The sequence below is a fragment of the Triticum urartu genome, chromosome 4 (assembly GCF_003073215.2).
Source record: "Triticum urartu cultivar G1812 chromosome 4, Tu2.1, whole genome shotgun sequence".
Lineage (NCBI taxonomy): Eukaryota > Viridiplantae > Streptophyta > Magnoliopsida > Poales > Poaceae > Triticum > Triticum urartu.
Genome location: NC_053025.1, coordinates 591,270,241 through 591,290,212, shown reverse-complemented (window position 1 = coordinate 591,290,212; position 19,972 = coordinate 591,270,241). Strand labels below are relative to the sequence as shown.

The window sequence follows — 19,972 nt, the reverse complement described above, 5'->3', positions numbered from 1 at the left end:
GGAGCCCAGTCCCGGACATGGCCCATCTGGTCAAGCAGGTGTCGTCCTCGACTTGACGATGAGGATGCGGGATAGGCATCGTCCACGTCGATGAGGGAAAATTGCTTTAACTAAAAAAATAGCAACAAGTTCTTACTAACTAGTTCTATTAATTCAACTAGTTCTTACTAAAAATAAACTTACTATAAATAAAAATATTCTAGTACCTAATTAGTACCTAGTTCTTACTAACTAATTAGTACCTAAGAACTACTGCCCTAATTACGCTAACTAATTTGATGGAGGTAGAAACCCTAGGCAGAGGTAGGGGAGAGGGAGGAGCAGGCGTGCTCACCTCGGGTGACTGCGACGAGGGAGGGGCAGGCGGCATCGAGGTCGTGGTCCGGGCTCCGGGGCGGCGTTGAGGTCGGGGGGCGGGGCTCCGGGGCGGCGTTGAGGTCGGGGTCGGGGCGGCGTGGCAGCGTCCCGGGCAGCGTTAAGGTCGGGGGCGGGGCCGGCGTTGAATCTGGGGTCGTGGGCGGCGTGGGGAGAGCACGCGGCGGCCGAGGGGCGGTGGCGGTGAGGCTGAGGGCGGCCTCGGGCGGCGGCGGTGAGGAGACGGCGGCGAGGGCGAGGGACGATTTGGGAAGAATTGGTGGCCGGGGGGCGGGGTGGGGGAATAAGTGAAACGTAACGGCAGTGCGTTTCCAGAAACGCGCTATAGCTAAGTTAGCTATAGCGCGTTTACTGAAACCCGCTACTGCTATTCCTTTCTCCTTTTTTCCCTTTTTTCTTTTATTTTTCTTTACATTTTATTTTTTCCCTTTCTCCTTTTTCTATTTCTTTCATTTTCATTTATTTTTCTACTTGTTTTTCACTTTATTTTATTTCCGTTAGCAGCAACGCTTTACACGTAAGCGCGCTGCAGCTAAGGAGATTAGCAGTAGCGCTGGGCCATTATACGCGCTACTGCTAGGTTGGGATAGCCATGTGCGCCCAGTTCAAATGTAGCAGCAGCGCTTTTCGCTAGTACGCGCTACTGCTAAAGTCATAGCAGTAGCGCGGTTTATTTACGCGCGCTGCTACTAAGTAGCAGCAGCGCTTGATTTTGTAAAACGCTACTGGTAAAATTATGTGTATAGGCTTTTCCCTAGTAGTGTATGGATGGTAGATATAGGTTTTTGTAATCTAAAAATATAAAAACAGCATGGTAACTAATGATAAAAGTGAGCGAAAACGGTATTGCAATGCGTTGAAACAAGGCCTAGGGTTCATACTTTCACTAGTGCAAGTTCTTTCCACAATAATAACATAATTGGATCATAAAACTATCCCTCAACATGAAACAAAGAGTCACTCCAAAGTCACTAATAGCGGAGAACAAACGAAGAGATTATGGTAGGGTACGAAACCACCTCAAAGTTATCCTTTCTGATCGATCTATTCAAGAGTCCGTAGTAAAATAACATGAAGCTATTATTTCCGTTCAATCTGTCCTAGAGTTTGCACTAGAATAACACCTTAAGACACAAATCAACCAAAACCCTAATCTCACCTAGATACTCCAATGTCACCTCAAGTATCCGTGGGTATGATTATACGATATGCATCACACAATCTCAGATTCATCTATTCAACCAACACAAAGAACTTCAAAGAGTGCCCCAAAGTTTCTACTGGAGAGTCAAGATGAAAACATGTGCCAACCCCTATGCATAAGTTCATGAGGTCATGGAACTCGCAAGTTGATCACCAAAATATGCATCAAGTGGATCACGTGATATCCCATTGTCACCATAGATAGGCACATGCAAGACATACATCAAGTGTTCTCAAATCCTTAAAGACTCAATTCGATAAGATAACTTCAAAGGGAAAACTCAATCCATCACAAGAGAGTAGAGAGGGGAAACATCATAAGATCCAACTATAATAGCAAAGCTCGCGATAATCAAGATCGTGCCGAAAAGAACAGAGAGAGAGAGAGAGATCAAACACATAGCTACTGGTACATACCCTCAGCCCCGAGGGTGAACTACTCCCTCCTCTATCATGGAGAGCGCCGGGATGATGAAGATGGCCACCGAGAGGGATTCCCCCCTCCGGCAGGGTGCCGGAACGGGTCTAGATTGGTTTTCGGTGGCTACAGGCTTCGGCGGCGGAACTCCCGATTGTTGGAAATATGCCCTAGAGGCAATAATAAATTGGTTATTATTATATTTCCTTGTTCATGATAATCGTTTATTATCCATGCTAGAATTGTATTGATAGGAAACTCAGATACATGTGTGGATACATAGACAACACCATGTCCCTAGTAAGCCTCTAGTTGACTAGCTCGTTGATCAATAGATGGTTCGGTTTCCTGACCATGGACATTGGATGTCATTGATAACGGGATCACATCATTAGGAGAATGATGTGATGGACAAGACCCAATCCTAAGCCTAGCACAAGATCATGTAGTTCGTATGCTAAAGCTTTTCTAATGTCAAGTATCATTTCCTTAGACCATGAGATTGTGCAACTCCCGGATACCGTAGGAGTGCTTTGGGTGTGCCAAACGTCGCAACGTAACTGGGTGGCTATAAAGGTACACTATAGGTATCTCCGAAAGTGTCTGTTGGGTTGGCAGAATCGAGACTGGGATTTGTCACTCCGTGTAAACGGAGAGGTATCTCTGGGCCCACTCGGTAGGACATCATCATAATGTGCACAATGTGCCCAAGGAGTTGATCACGGGATGATGTGTTACGGAACGAGTAAAGAGACTTGCCGGTAACGAGATTGAACAAGGTATCGGGATACCGACGATCGAATCTCGGGCAAGTATCATACCAGCTAGACAAAGGGAATTGATACGGGATTGATTGAATCCGACATCGTGGTTCATCCGATGAGATCATCGTGGAACAAGTGGGAGCCAACATGGGTATCCAGATCCCGCTGTTGGTTATTGACCGGAGAGTCATCTCGGTCATGTCTGCATGTCTCCCGAACCCGTAGGGTCTACACACTTAAGGTTCGGTGACGCTAGGGTTATAGAGATATTAGTATGCGGTAACCCGAAAGTTGTTCGGAGTCCCGGATGAGATCCCGGACGTCACGAGGAGTTCCGGAATGGTCCGGAGGTAAAGAATTATATATAGGAAGTGCTATTTCGGCCATCGGGACAAGTTTCGGGGTCACCGGTATTGTACCGGGACCACCGGAAGGGTCCCGGGGGTCCACCGGGTGGGGCCACCTGCCCGGGGGCCACATGGGCTGTAGGGGGTGCGCCTTGGCCTACATGGGCCAAGGGCACCAGCCCCTAAGGCCCATGCGCCAAAGGGAAGAGGAGGAGAGTCCTAAAGGGGGAAGGCACCTCCAAGGTGCCTTGGGGAGGAGGACTCCTCCCTGGCCGCACCCTTCCTTGGAGGAAGGGCCAAGGCTGCCCCCCCCTCTCCCTTGGCCCTATATATAGTGGGGGGAAGGGAGGGCAGCCCAACCTAAGCCCTGGCGCCTCCCTCTCCCTCCCATGACACATCTCCCTCCTCCCGCAGCGCTTGGCGAAGCCCTGTTGGAATCCCGCTACTTCCACCACCACGCCGTCGTGCTGCTGGATCTCCATCAACCTCTCCTTCCCCCTTGCTGGATCAAGAAGGAGGAGACGTCGCTGCTCCGTACGTGTGTTGAACGCGGAGGTGCCGTCCGTTCGGCGCTAGGATCATCGGTGATTTGGATCATGACGAGTACGACTCCATCAACCCCGTTCTCTTGAACGCTTCCGCGCGATCTACAAGGGTATGTAGATCCACTCCTCCCTCGTTGCTAGATGACTCCATAGATTGAATTGGTGACACGTAGGAAAATTTTGAATTATTGCTACGTTCCCCAACAGTGGCATCATGAGCTAGGTCTATGCGTAGTTTCTATGCACGAGTAGAACACAAAGTAGTTGTGGGCGTTGATTTTGTTCAATATGCTTACGTTACTAGTTATCTTGATTCGGCGGCATCGTGGGATGAAGCGGCCCGACCGACCTTACACGTACTCTTACGTGAGACTGGTTCCACCGACTGACATGCACTAGTTGCATAAGGTGGCTAGCGGGTGTCTGTCTCTCCCACTTTAGTCGGATCGGATTCGATGAAAAGGGTCCTTATGAAGGGTAAATAGCAATTGGCATATCACGTTGTGGTTTTTGCGTAGGTAAGAAACGTTCTTGCTAGAAACCCATAGCAGCCACGTAAAACATGCAAACAACAATTAGAGGACGTCTAACTTGTTTTTGCAGGGTATGCTATGTGATGTGATATGGCCAAAGGATGTGATGAATGATATATGTGATGTATGAGATTGATCATGTTCTTGTAATAGGAATCACGACTTGCATGTCGATGAGTATGACAACCGGCAGGAGCCATAGGAGTTGTCTTAATTTATTTATGACCTGCGTGTCAACATAAACGTCATGTAATTACTTTACTTTATTGCTAACCGTTAGCTGTAGTAGTAGAAGTAATAGTTGGTGAGACAACTTCATGAAGACACGATGATAGAGATCATGATGTGGAGATCATGGTGTCATGCCGGTGACGATGATGATCATGGAGCCCCGAAGATGGAGATCAAAAGGAGCAATATGATATTGGCCATATCATGTCACTATTTGATTGCATGTGATGTTTATCATGTTTATACATCTTGTTTACTTAGAACGACGGTAGTAAATAAGATGATCCCTCATAATAATTTCAAGAAAGTGTTCCCCCTAACTGTGCACCGTTGCGACAGTTCGTTGTTTCGAAGCACCACGTGATGATCGGGTGTGATAGATTCTAACGTTCACATACAACGGGTGTAAGACAGATTTACACACGCGAAACACTTAGGTTGACTTGACGAGCCTAGCATGTACAGACATGGCCTCGGAACACAAGAGACCGAAAGGTCGAGCATGAGTCGTATAGAAGATACGATCAACATGAAGATGTTCACCGATGATGACTGGTCCGTCTCACGTGATGATCGGACACGGCCTAGTTGACTCGGATCATGTAATCACTTAGATGACTAGAGGGATGTCTATCTGAGTGGGAGTTCATAAGATGAACTTAATTATCCTGAACAATAGTCAAAAGGTCTTCGCAAATTATGTCGTAGCTCGCGCTTCAGTTCTACTGTTTAGATATGTTCCTAGAGAAAATTTAGTTGAAAGTTGATAGTAGCAATTATGCGGACTAGGTCCGTAAACTGAGGATTGTCCTCATTGCTTCATAGAAGGCTTATGTCCTTAATGCACCGCTCAGTGTGCTGAACCTCGAACGTGTCTGTGGATGTTGCGAACATCTGACATACACATTTTGATAACTACGTGATAGTTCAGTTAAACGGTTTAGAGTTGAGGCACCGAAGACGTTTTGAAACGTCGCGAAACATATGAGATGTTTCGAGGGCTGAAATTGGGATTTCAGGCTCGTGCCCACGTCAAGAGGTATAAGACCTCCGACGATTTTCTTAGCCTGCAAACTAAGGGAGAAAAGCTCAATTGTTGAGCTTGTGCTCAGATTGTTTGAGTACAACAATCATTTGAATCGAGTGGGAGTTGATCTTCCAGATGAGATAGTGATGTTTCTCCGAAGTCATTACCACCAAGCTGCTAGAGCTTCATGATGAACTATAATATATCAGGGACATATATGATGATCCTTGAGATATTCGCGATGTTTGACACCACAAAAGTAGAAATCAAGAAGGAGCATCAATTGTTGATGGTTGGTGAAACCACTAGTTTCAAGAAGGGCAAGGGCAAGAAGGGATACTTCATGAAACGGCAATTCAGCTGCTGCTCTAGTGAAGAAACCCAAGGTTGAACCCAAACCCGAGACTAAGTGCTTCTGTAATAAGGGGAACAGCCACTGGAGCAGAATTACCCTAGATACTTGGTAGATGAGAAGGCTGGCAAGGTCGATAGAAGTATATTGGATATACATTGTGTTGATGTGTACTTTACTAGTACTCCTAGTAGCACCAGGGTATTAGATACCGGTTCGGTTGCTAAGTGTTAGTAACTCGAAATAAAAGCTACGGAATAAACGGAGACTAGCTAAAGGTGAGCTGACGATATGTGTTGGAAGTGTTTCCAATGTTGATATGATCAAGCATCGCACGCTCCCTCTACCATCGAGGGGTTAAACCTAAATAATTGTTTGGTGTTTGCGTTGAGCATAGACATGATTGGATTATGTCTATCGCAATACGGTTATTCATTTAAGGAGAATAATGGTTACTCTGTTTATTTGAATAATACCTTCAATGGTCTTACACCTGAAATGAATGGTTTATTGAATCTCGATTGTAGTGATACACATGTTCATGCCAAAAGATAGTAATGATAGTACCACCTACTTGTGGCACTGCCACGTAAGTCATATCGGTATAAAACGCATGAAGAAGCTCCATGTTGATGGATCTTTGGGCTCACATTTTTGAAAAGTTTGAGACATGCGAACCATGTCTATTGGTGTATATGCATGAAGAAACTCCATGCAAATGGACCGTTTGGACTCACTTGATTTTGAATCACTTGAGACATGCAAATCATGCACATGGGCAAGATGACTGAAAGCCTCGTTTCAGTAAAATGGAACTAGAAAGCAACTTGTTGGAAGTAATACATTTTGATGTGTGCAATCCAATGAGTGCTGAGGCATGTAGTGGATATCGTTATGTTCTTACTTCACAGATGATTTGAGTAGATGTTGAGTATATTTACTTGATGAATCACGAGTCTGAATTATTGAAAGGTTCAAGTAATTTTCAGGGTGAAGTTGAAAGATCGTCGTGACAAGAGGATAAAATATCTATGATATGATCATAGAGATGAATATCTGAATTACGAGTTTGGCACAGAATTAAGACATTGTGGAAATTGTTTCACAACTAATACAGCCTGGAACACCATAGTGTGATGGTGTGTCCGAACATCATAACTGCACCCTATTGGATATGATGCATACCATGATGTCTCTTATCGAATTACCACGATAGTTTATGGGTTAGGCATTAGAGACAACCACATTCACTTTAAATAGGGCACCACGTAATTCCGATGAGATGACACCGTATGAACTATGGTTTAGAGAAACCTAAGCTGTCATTTCTTAAAAGTTTGGGGCTGCGACGCTTATGTGAAAAAGTTTCAGGCTGATAAGCTCGAACCCAAAGCGGATAAATGCATCTTCATAGGACACCCAAAACAGTTGGGTATACCTCCTGTCTCAGATCCGAAAGCAATAAGGGATTGTTTCTAGAATCGGGTCCTTTCTCGAGGAAAAGTTTCTCTCGAAAGAATTGAGTGGGAGGATGGTGGAGACTTGATGAGGTTATTGAACCGTCTCTTCAACTAGTGTGTGGCAGGGCACAGGGAGTTGTTCCTGTGGCACCTACACCAATTGAAGTGGAAGCTTATGATAGTGATCATGAAACTTCAGATCAAGTCACTACCAAACCTCGTGGGATGACAAGGATGCGTACTACTTCAGAGTGGTACGTAATCCTGTCTTGGAAGTCATGTTGCTAGACAACAATGAACCTACGAGCTATGGAGAAGCGATGGTGGGCCCGGATTCCGATAAATGGCTCGAGGCCATAAAATCCGAGATAGGATCCATGTATGAAAACAAAGTGTAGACTTTGGAAGAACTACTTGATGGTCGTAAGGCTGTAGGTACATATGGATTTTAAAAGGAAGACGGACAATGATGGTAAGTATCACCATTAAGAAAGCTCGACTTGTCGTTAAGATGTTTTCCGACAAGTTCAAGGAGTTGACTACGATGAGACTTTCTCACTCGTAGCGATGCTAAGAGTCTGTTGGAATTATATTAGCGATTACTGCATTATTTATGAAATCTTGCAGATAGGATATCAAAACATTGTTTCCTCGACGATTTTTTGAGGAAAGGTTGTATGTGATACAACCGGAAGGTTTTGTCAATCCTGAAAGATGCTAATAAGTATGCAAAAGCTCCAGCAATCCTTCTGAGGACTGGAGTAAGCATCTCGGAGTTGGAATGTATGCTTTGATGATGATCAAAGATTTTGGGTTTATAAAAAGTTTATGAGAAACTTGTATTTCCTAAAAAGGTGAGTGGGAGCACTATAGAATTTCTGATGAGTATAGGGCGTTGACATACCGGGGATCAGAAATGACGTAGAATTTCTGGAAGCATATAGGGTTATTTGGAAAGTGTTTTTCAATGGAAAGCCTGGATTAAGCTACTTGAACATTGAGCATCAAGATCTATAAGGATAGATCAAAACGCTTAATGGTACTTTCAAATGAGCACATACCTTGACATGATCTTGAAGGTGTTCAAGATGGATCAGTCAAAGAAGGATTTCTTGCCTGAGTTGTAAGGTATGAAGTTAAGACTTAAAGCTCGACCACGGCAGAAGAAAGAGGAAGGACGAAGGTCGTCCCCTATGCTTTTGTCATAGGCTCTCTACAGTATGCTATGCTGTGTACCGCACCTGAAGTGTGCCTTGCCATGAGTTAGTCAAGGGGTACAAGAGTGATCCAAGAATGGATCACAGACAGCGGTCAAAGTTATCCTTAGTAACTAGTGGACTAAGGAATTTTCTCGATTATGGAGGTGGTAAAAGAGTTCGTCGTAAAGGGTTACGCCGATGCAAGCTTAACACCTATCCGGATAAGCTCTGATTAGAGATACCGGATACGTATAATGGAGCAACAATTTAGAATAGCTCCAAGTAGAACAGTTATTTGAAATGGCTCCAAATATAGCATAGTAGCTGCATCTACAAGATGACATAGAGATTTGCGAAGTACATACGGATCTGAAAGATTCAGACCCGTTGACTATAACATTTCTCACAAGCATAACATGATCAAACCCAGAACTCATCGAGTGTTAATCACATGGTAATGTGAACTAGATTATTGACTCTAGTAAACTCTTTGGGTGTTAGTCACATGGGGATGTGACCTTGAGTGTTAATCACATATCGATGTGAACTGGATTATTGACTCTAGTGCAAGTGGGAGACTGTTGGAAATATGCCCTAGAGGCAATAATAAATTAGTTATTATTATATTTCCTTGTTCATGATAATCGTTTATTATCCATGCTAGAATTGTATTGATAGGAAACTCAGATACATGTGTGGATACATAGACAACACCATGTCCCTAGTAAGCCTCTAGTTGACTAGCTCGTTGATCAATAGATGGTTACGGTTTCCTGACCATGGACATTGGATGTCATTGATAACGGGATCACATCATTAGGAGAATGATGTGATGGACAAGACCCAATCCTAAGCCTAGCACAAAGATCATGTAGTTCGTATGCTAAAGCTTTTCTAATGTCAAGTATCATTTCCTTAGACCATGAGATTGTGCAACTCCCGGATACCGTAGGAGTGCTTTGGGTGTGCCAAACGTCACAACGTAACTGGGTGACTATAAAGGTGCACTACGGGTATCTCCGAAAGTGTCTGTTGGGTTGGCACGAATCGAGACTGGGATTTGTCACTCCGTGTGGCGGAGAGGTATCTCTGGGCCCACTCGGTAGGACATCATCGTAATGTGCACAATGTGATCAAGGAGTTGATCACGGGATGATGTGTTACGGAACGAGTAAAATAGACTTGCCGGTAACGAGATTGAACAAGGTATCGGGATACCGACGATCGAATCTCGGGCAAGTATCGTACCGCTAGACAAAGGGAATTGTATACGGGATTGATTAAGTCCTTGACATCGTGGTTCATCCGATGAGATCAACGTGGAACATGTGGGAGCCAACATGGGTATCCAGATCCCGCTGTTGGTTATTAACCGGAGAGTCATCTCGGTCATGTCTGCATGTCTCCCGAACCCGTAGGGTCTACACACTTAAGGTTCGGTGACGCTAGGGTTATAGAGATATTAGTATGCGGTAACCCGAAAGTTGTTCGGAGTCCCGGATGAGATCCCAGACGTCACGAGGAGTTCCGGAATGGTCCGGAGGTAAAGAATTATATATATGAAGTGCTATTTCGGCCATCGGGACAAGTTTCGGGGTCACCGGTATTGTACCGGGACCACCGGAAGGGTCCCGGGGGTCCACCGGGTGGGGCCACCTGCCCCGGGGGCCACATGGGCTGTAGGGGGTGCGCCTTGGCCTACATGGGCCAAGGGCACCAGCCCCTAGAGGCCCATGCGCCAAAGGGACAAGAGGAGGGGAGAGTCCTAAAAGGGGAAGGCACCTCCGAGGTGCCTTGGGGAGGATGGACTCCTCCCCCCCCTTGGCCGCACCCTTCCTTGGAGGAAGGGGCAAGGCTGCGCCCTCCCCCTCTCCCTTGGCCCTATATATAGTGGGGGAAGGGAGGGCAAACATAACCTAATCCCTGGCGCCTCCCTCTCCCTCCCATGACACATCTCCCTCCTCCCGCAGCGCTTGGCGAAGCCCTGTTGGAATCCCGCTACTTCCACCACCACGCCGTCGTGCTGCTGGATCTCCATCAACCTCTCCTTTCCCCTTGCTGGATCAAGAAGGAGGAGACGTCGCTGCTCCGTACGTGTGTTGAACGCGGAGGTGTCGTCCGTTCGGCGCTAGGATCATCGGTGATTTGGATCACGACGAGTACGACTCCATCAACCCCGTTCTCTTGAACACTTCCGCACGCGATCTACAAGGGTATGTAGATCCACTCCTCCCTCGTTGCTAGATGACTCCATAGATAGATCTTGGTGACACGTAGGAAAATTTTGAATTTATGCTACGTTCCCCAACAAGAATTTGGTGTCCGCGGTTGTTGTAGATGCTCTTAGATCTTTCATAGTGTTTGAGTCATAAGGTTTTGCCCTTCTTCAGAATCACATGCATCAGGTGCTACCATTAATGTGGTTACGATTAGTGGCGGAGCATGAACCAAATATTAAGGGGGCCAAATGGGTGTATGACATAGAAAAGGCTAGGGCTGATCAAAACACCGGAGCATTAGTAGGGCGATTAGCAGATAGATGAGCATATTTGGGGGGGGGGGGTCCTCTAGGAAGGGGGAGGCAAGGCCAGGATTTGTCTGAGGAGACTTGTGTACTATCTCACGTCAGGTGAGATAAATGAGATCAACCCCAAAAATACATGTTTAGACATTTAAAAAAACTGAAACTATTTGACAACATCCACATGGGGTATGTCTACAACTTCGAAAAAACTAGCTCAAAACTCGATGTATGTTTGACGATTTAAAAAGGACAAATTCAAATTTGAATAGTGGCAGCTTTGGGTGAATAGTACTTTGACACTATTCATGTCTAATTTTGTCTTTTTTGTTTCTATTAATGTAGGTCAAATTAGGAGCTGAAACTTTTTGAGGTTGCAACCAATGATGTGTGTCTACAGGTTTTTGAGAATGTTTGAACATGTAATTTCTTTAAAAAAATTGATCTCGTTCATCTCACCTAATATGAGATCTCACACAAGTCTTTCAGGAATTGTCCTGCTGACGCTCCGCCACTGGTTATGATAAAGATCTCCCATGTGTTTAGACTGTTTAGGCTCATGACCACACGAAGATTTTGACCTTTTTCTTTAGACTGTTTAGGCTCATGACCACACGAAGATTTTGATCTTTTTCTTTAGACTGTTTAGGCTCATGACCACACGAAGATTTTAACCTTTTTCTTTCTGAAAGCAAGATGTTGACTCTAGCTACGCCACGAGTTGCCTACACATTGTCATTGGAGAGTTGCTCACTGATGATTTTTTAATCTTTATTATTGGAACTTTATTTTCAAGGTAAATATGAGTTTTATTCCATAATAATAGAGTTACAGTCAAGAGACAAGAGTTCCTCGATACATGGGTGCCCTCTATGTAGCCACACAGCTATGGTACATTCAGTATGACTATACTTTGCCAAGCAATCTGAACCAATGCTTTGATTTCAATGAAGCTTTTGTGGGATAAACTCCCGCTCTACCAAGAATGCTTCAATCTCCAGAGCCAAGTGACCATAAGTAGAACAATCCAAAGAGTTGTCAGTCAAAACAGATAGGGCCACTGCCGAGTCTGATTGAGCAATGACGGGAAGATCCGTGTGTTACAGAGCAAGAGCCATGCCTTGCATTAGTGTATGGATTTCTGCTTCAAGGGCGTCATTACAATTGAACAAGAATCTGTATGCTACAAAATTAACGGTTCCGTCAATCCTCCTTAATATCATACCTGCCGACATTGGACCATCCGCCTTCGAAAAAGAACCATCAACACTTAGAGCTGCCTTGTCCACTGATGGTGCCGGCCAGGACAATGCAGTTTTTTCAGCCTTTGGCAGGGAAACATTAACAGGAGCATGAAGCGTCATCTTCTCCTTGAGTATCTCCTCAGACAAGTATTTTTGTGCGTTGTCAAGGGACCTCGAGTAGCTTCTACAAAAATTCGACGAACACTCCAATTGGAACTTTTTTTTTGAATTGTTTGGATTGCTTACCACATGTTTCATGTGGTCACTCCAATTGGAACTTAATCCAACCAAAGTTCAAAAAAGGATTACCTGTAAAAAAAGTTCAAAAAAGGATAAACTTAATACAACCAGTTTCTTTGAAAATCGTTTTGGATCTGGCCGTCCGTGGCTCAATCCAACGGCTCGCTCGGCGTAGGCCCACTGGCATCATGTAAACCTAAACCGCACGTGGACCAGCAAGGACTGCAGGTGGGCCCGTTTGCCAACAACCGGCCCTATCGGCCACATCTCTCCACGAGGGCGCAGCATACCTGCAGCAGGCGTCACGCCTGGAGCGTGCGTGAGCCTCCACCCACTGCTATGTCGGTCCCGCGGACATCGGGCCCACGTGTCGGCGTTAGCTTAGGATATTAGGGCGAGGGAATTGCGGTTGGGTTTGGGTTCCGAGCAATCATGTATGTGTGCGACCCTGTCGTCGGGTCGAGCTGACCAATTGGCGCCTCCATGTGACGTCCACGCTGTCCTCCCGGGCCCACCACCTTCCATGACTATCCAGATTTCCATGTTCCAGAGAGCTCACTGCTGTGCCGCGTCAAGATTACAAGTTTTGCTGAGGGCTTTTTCTCAAATGTGTACATACTTACTTCGTGCCAACGGTTTCTTCTCTCTTTTTTTCAGACAGGTTCAGGTCAAAATTTAGAGAGTTTATTACTAGTTGTGACTCATTCATTGTGTACTGCGTTTAGAATATTAAAATAGTGATCTAATATAAGAACGTTTAGAATATTAAAATAGTGATCTAAACGTTTTTATATTAGTTTATAGAGGGAGTACAAGATTGGACTTGGCGTAGTTCTATAGCACAAAGTAGACACAAAATCATCTCGCAGAAAAAACGTAGACACAAATTTGAGAAGTTGGAAAACTCAAAGTAAATCATGAGAGGGACGATCTAGACTGCCACGGTGACTTATGGTCAAAAACATTATCAGGTCCTCGCGGGTTCCATTGTCGGATGATTAATGTCAATTTGAAAAAAAAGAGGGAAGGACGTCCCTGCAAGGCCACTTGGAGATGCAGGGTTCGGCCGAACTCTGGCATTAGACGTCGTGCCTAGATGTCGTGTTGCCATGACGGCTTGTTCCTTGACGTGTTATCGTGCCTCGGATTTTCTTACGGTTGACAACAATGTATGGGCCTCATGTTCACTACGCCGGTCTCATCGTCAGATAAATAGTTGCACGGCACCTTTGAGACATTTGGCATGTCTGAACTGCAATCCATATTTTCCATGCATCGTTCCAAATCAATGAAAACTCACCATCGTGTACAAAGCGAAGGTGAGTTTTTCTTTGTTTGAGCTGTGAGCCCGTGAATTTATAAAAATTGTTGCGACAACGTCAAGAAAGTACGATGAGCTGATAATTTTAGCAGTGAATCAAACACTAGCTATGCGTTGTAAATTCGGTGAAGTAAGGGAAACTGGGAATTCACTTTATGCTGCAACTATTTTGCTATTTGGAATTGTTTTTTTTTTCAAATTTTCATGGGATCCGCAAGGCAAGTCTCCCTCACTTGCAAGCCACTGCAACTTTTTCAAATCCACCCCTCTACAAAGGCAAGCTTCACTCTTCCCCCGTCTTCGTCGCCACTTCAATTCTTCAACGCCTCCAGTCGGCCCCCAGCGACGCGATCGCCCAAATCCCGCCGGCCCGATGCCCGCCGCCGTGGCCGCCGCGGCGGCGGTCGCAGCCTCGGGCGGCGCGCTCCTAGTATACCTGCTCATCACCACCTGCCGGCCGCCGGGCGCCGAGGGGCCGGCGTCGGCGGAGGAGGAGGCGTCGCGGCCGGAGGACGGCGAGGGTCCCTGGCCGCACAGCCCTCCCGTATCGTGCTGCGAGGCCGCGTCGGTGGCCGCGCGCACGGCGCGCCGGGCGTGGGAGCTCACCGTCGGCCGGTGGGGCCTCCACGGCCTCGCCTTCGGGATCAAGCGCCACATGAAGCGCCAGGTCAGTGTGAAAGCTTTTTTGTCCCCTTCTTCCTCTTGCTTCCGTAGCCAGTCTCTGCGTGGCAGCACTACGCTTGTGCTCCGTGTCTCTGTTCGTGCGCCTGCTTGCTCTGCTTTTGTGCTTAACTAAAAGAAGGGATCTTTTGTACCAATGGCTGAAGGTAAGTAGTTGATCATGAAGTTCTAAGGCTAATACTGCGTGGTTAATCCCACAGGGCGAGACGGGGTGCTAAGATTGGCTCAACTGTTCGGCAAGTTGCTTTTCAGCAGATTGTTCTAGTAGACAAATTCAGTAGTGTTTTTGCCTTTTCATTCTGTGTGTGCTGAAAATTTTGCTGCGAAGGCAAGATTCCTAACCAGTCTAAAATTTGACTTGAGTTGACTTGCAAGGAAGGTTTGAACTTACTGTTTCCCATCCCGAGAAACCAATGCTTTCATTTTGGTCAATATCTTGAATTGGTTCACCTACTGGAGTGGATTAGGATCCTGGTAATTTCCGGTCATTTTTGTTTGAGGGATCTGTGTCCGATCACAGTGAGTGCTTACTTGGGCTTCAGTTAAGATCGTTTCGGTTAGCATTGTTAATTTTCATGAATCTGTCAGATCAGTTTCATCAGTTTTCCTAGTGTCATTACTTGTACAGAGAATGGTATCAAGGGCCAACACTAAATGGTGGTTCTGTACGGAAGAATCAGAAGTTACAGATATTAACAAGAGACGCTTCTAATTGTATTTTCACAACATCTTCAATCAGCATAAGTTTACCATTTTCTTTTGATTACATGAAGTGTGGCCACATACCCCAAGTATTACCGTCATGCTTCTGTATTGCGCTCTTGAAAACATTGTGTATGCAATGGACGAAACATGTGGTGATTATTGTTTTATTCTTTTCATGTGCTCCAGGGTAATTTGCAGCATGAGTATAGTGGAAGTGACTGCCTTCAACTAAAAGGTCACGATGCACATACTGAAGTAGCTTATCTTCTTGACCACCTGAAGCTTTGCATGTTCTACTCAAAGAATAGGTTTTCTGAATTTCTGAAGTTTGGTGGGTACAGTCAAGAAGACGTTCTCATCCACAAGTCTAGGGCGAGGGTGAGTAAGTATCACTATATTCTTCTTATCTCGTGCTTTATGGTACTCTGCTTATTCTGTATTTCTGTGCAATGCCCCCCATATTTTGACTCATTCTTGACTCCTCACTTCATGCAGCTTATGCAGCCTTCCTTCGTACTTGTGCGTGACCAAAAAGCCAAGTGTTTTCTTCTTTTCATCCGCGGTGCTATCAGTCCTAAGGAGCGCCTGACAGCAGCAAGTTCTGTTGAAGTTCCTTTCCACCATATAGTTCTGAATGAAGGACAGATTGACAACGTAATTTTAGGGTATGCACATTGTGGAATGCTTGCTGCAGCTCGTTGGATCGCTAACCTTGCCATGCCCCCTCTTCGCAATGCAGTACGAGAATTTCCTGACTACCAAATAAAGGTATTTTTTGTCAAGTTCTTATTTTATTTACCTTCCTGATGAATTTATTGATGTGTGAGTAGCTATTGGAGGTTGATGCATAGTAAGGAGAATTAAGTTTATAAGCTTGTCTATACTGTGAGACTCCGTGTAAAGTTTACTGATTTGACCATGTGCTATGAAGTACAATAGAACCGATAAGCCTTGATCTGGCAGTAAGCTGCTTGATATTTATACCATTTCAATTTCAGCATTTATTGTTGAACTATTGAAGTCAGAGTCTACTTCTTGTCTGGTAGCACTGCTCTACACAGCTACAGTTTATATGATCTATGCTGTATGTGATATGCATTTTAGTGTTGATATTCTTTTAGTAGAACTTGGTGTACATATACATTGATGTGTGCCTCCTAGGCTGGTTCATCCAGTGCTGCTAGTTTTACTCCTGTGCAGAAAACCAGAAAGAATAAGGTTTTGTTTGAATTAATATGACTGGAACAATTTAACAGCACGTATAAAATTCCTCTGCCTCTAGCACAGCATTTTACATGTCCGAATGATCCAATCCAATACATGATGTACCTTGTGCGCTAGGTCATTGGACACTCAATGGGAGCAGGCATTGGAGCAATTCTGACATATATTCTTCGTGAGCATCATGATTTTACATCATGCACATGTCTGGCCTTTGGTCCTGGTAAGTGCTTCGACATGCTTTCTATCTTGTTGAACACATGATACATATATTTTTGCTTATCATTGCAATCACAGTTGTCTGAGCATTTCGGATCCTGTTTGCCTTTAAGATAATCAGATGTTTCCTTTGATTTTGCGTATGCCAAGTTGTAACTTTTAGCCCTTTTGATTCTTCTTAAATGGTGATCAAGTTGGTACTTGGTAGTCACACAAACTTTTCCTCCATGCTACCTGTTAGGCAGAAAAATCTTTCAAGAAAATAACATTACTTCACTGTGACATAGCAGATATAAGAAAGATATCTTTATGCCTTTGAGCAATTTAATGGTTGATCACAAATTTTAGTTCAATCGCATTTGACTTGTGAGATTATTCTATCATCGGTACTGAGAATTGATAGCAGTATATTGTGTTTGTAAAGAAACAATACCATAACTCTGAAGTACCTTTTGTTGCTACTTAGCTGCCTGTATGACATGGGAGCTGGCGGAATCAGGCAAAGATTTCATCACTTCTCTTGTCAACAGAGATGATGTGGTGCCAGCACTTTCGAAAGTTGCTATGGAGAGCTTGCGATCTGAGGTATTCTGATGGTCACTGTCCTTTACAGCAACGTAGTAAAAAAAAAACTATAAACTGGACCTTCACAGTGTGAAGTTCTTTTGCAGTTGACACGAAAACACTAAAGTGCTCGGCAAGTAATACATTATTATCCCGTATATACTGCATAGGTTTCAAAATATTGGATGCAATTTTGGACTTTGACCATATAATTATTGTGCATTATTTTGTTATATTTCGAAAATTCAAAATCATTAGAACGTGCTTTTGGATATGATTCCGAGCTTGTCATTTCTTTTAACATGGCACACATATTGTTGGACCAACTGTTAGTCAAACCATAGATTTAGACGGACAAATATTCCTTATATCTTATTACGGAGCTTTCCTTTTTCCTTAAAATTGTAAATCGTACCTATTGATATTCTGACACGAAATCGTGAAAGCGATGATGCTTATTTTATGAATAATGACATCAGATTCCCCCCAAAAGATTATGTGACGACTGAATTGCTGCTTGTCTTACTACTGCAGGTAATGGTATCATCGAAGCTGGATGATCTGCAGGATCAAGATCACCTTAGTTTATTCGCGAAAATAAGTCAGCGTATAGCTTTTGCGAAGTCTCACATGCTGTCCATCTCTCATTCAACGGGAAAGACTGGAGATCCCAACTCTAGCATTTCTGAGGTAACGAAAAATGCTGCCGTTTCTAGATGTGAAGTTTACTGTCGGAACTTAATAACAATCCAATGATATTTCCACGACGTAAATTTGGAGAGGAAAAACCTCTCAAGCAATGTTGGTAGTGCAGCAGTTTGATAAACCAGTGGCCATTATACTACTAACAGTCGGGATCCATCCACTGGTTCGTTCTGGTATCCAGTCACAATCAGCACCAATGTCACTAGCAAAAGTGGGTCTGAAATCCTGCTGTTATTTATTTAGCAGTTGGTGCAATTAGTGCCAATGCTTATCCTTTCGGTGACGATGCAAGCTTTACCAATACGTGTTCATTGCTCAATAAAACAATGTGCCAGCATCACCATGCACATTTCTGGTCCTGTCTGAGTAACATCCGGATTCAGGAGCCCCTGCTTCTCTAAGGTTAAACTAGCCAGGGGCACCTACAAGGCTAAAAAACTCACAATTTTGCTTATATTAATCAGTTGATGCTGGTGTGTACATAGAGAATATAGGTTCTTTTTCTTTACAGTTTGCTCCTTCTGTCATGCAGCCCTTACTGAAAGAAGCAGTAGAAATCACACACTCTGAAGAAAATGGGCTGAAGATTAACTGTATCCATGAAGCATATTTCGTGGCAAATCCAGAACATGACCTTTCAGTTGTATCTGTCGACGCTTCTGAAGAACGGGTCATACTAGTTAACAATGATGATGATGTCAGTGTCGAGGCTGCTGCTGGGTCAGCAGTATCTGCATCACAAGGGGATGTTGAAAGCAACGCAACATTGGACACCGAGCAAGCGGCGTCGACAGCAAAGGAAGAAGCGTCCCAGAATCTGAACGGTAGCGGTAAAGAAAAACAGAAAGAATCACCGTCCGCCCCTGCACTGCGCCAACTTTTCCCTCCCGGGAGAATTATTCATATGGTCGCGCAGCCCTCACCGGACCGGAATCCTGGAGAAGGCACCAGCAGCAAGGAGGCCATCAGTATATATGAAACGCCAAGAGAATTGTATGGCAGAATAAGGCTCGCGCCAAATATGATAGACGAGCATTACATGCCTAGTTACATAAGTACAATGGAGTTATTGTTGGAACAGCTTCAGAGCGATAACATTGTAAGTACAGCACCAGATGATTCGTGAAACTGTTGTAGAACTCAGTCATGGTTATATCCAATTCTTTTATATCAATGGAAATATGGTCTCGATGAGCATTGCTACTTCCTCTCTTTTTTCAACTATATAAAATTAGCCTGTGAAAGTTGAGCCTCCTCATGCATGCGTGCACCTGGCAAGCCTGTGGATTCGTTTCCCCTCTGTTCGCCACGGCGGGTGACGGGGAGGGGAATCCCGGGGGTCTCGGCTGCTAATAGTTTAGGTTAAGGTTTTTTAATTCTCGCAGGGGTGGAGCTTCATTTTCGAGTTGGTCTTTCAGGCTCCGAATTAGAGCAATGCGTATATGACATATCCACAGCAAGGAATGGCTCTTCATCATTTTCGTGTTGATTCTATGCTCTAAACAGAATTATATACTTCCATCACAGCTCCTTTTTAATTCGAAGAGAACATAAGTGGTTTGATTCCATGCTCTAAACAGAATTCTATGCTTCCATCACAGCTCTTTTTCAATTCAAAGAGAACATGAGAGAAACTAGATTCAAGGTTCATTCATTAGTCATCACAGAGAACCATCGGCCCCCAGCCTTGCTTCCTATGAAAGAAATTCAGTTTGCGGAACTTTCACTGTAGTTGTCACTTTATGGGAGTAAAAAAAAGCTCAACTCAGCAGATTTGTACGATATTCACTCCACTGAATCACATAAACCGAAGTAAAAAATCATCATTCACAGTGCATACACACTTTTGTGTTCAGGTACAATTTAAAAGCTTTTTGGCTAGATTATGTGTAACATAACTGCATATCAAAAAGCCATATTCTCTAGCTGAAAGCAAATGTTCAAGGAACAGCCATAGTTTGCCGGATTGTCTACTACCCTGTTACAGTTTCTATTAGCAAAATGAACCTATAATAAGCATCAAAGTTTTGCTTCAGGAGCACCTTCAGTTTAGCCATGACATAATTGACATTGCACACTGATAATCGATCAGTACCA

General features: G+C 44.3%; 1 protein-coding gene across 1 annotated transcript; it reads left to right on the top strand.

Moving 5' to 3' along the window:
* The first annotated feature begins 14,063 nt into the window (after positions 1-14,063).
* On the top strand, positions 14,064-19,072 carry LOC125552958. The gene is made up of 7 exons (XM_048716681.1): positions 14,064-14,447; positions 15,353-15,544; positions 15,662-15,934; positions 16,508-16,610; positions 17,073-17,191; positions 17,705-17,860; positions 18,408-19,072. The coding sequence occupies exons 1-7, from the start codon at positions 14,154-14,156 to the stop codon at positions 18,999-19,001; spliced, it is 1,731 nt and encodes a 576-aa protein (XP_048572638.1). The 5' UTR covers positions 14,064-14,153; the 3' UTR covers positions 19,002-19,072.
* Positions 19,073-19,972: the final 900 nt, after the last annotated feature.

Bases quoted from the DNA above. Each gene is read 5' to 3' on its own strand.
- LOC125552958 (XM_048716681.1), top strand. From the start codon at position 14,154: ATGCCCGCCGCCGTGGCCGCCGCGGCGGCGGTCGCAGCCTCGGGCGGC. The intron at 15,545-15,661 runs GTGAGTAAGTAT...CACTTCATGCAG, and splicing joins TCCACAAGTCTAGGGCGAGG to CTTATGCAGCCTTCCTTCGT. The intron at 17,861-18,407 runs GTAACGAAAAAT...TCTGTCATGCAG, and splicing joins CCAACTCTAGCATTTCTGAG to CCCTTACTGAAAGAAGCAGT.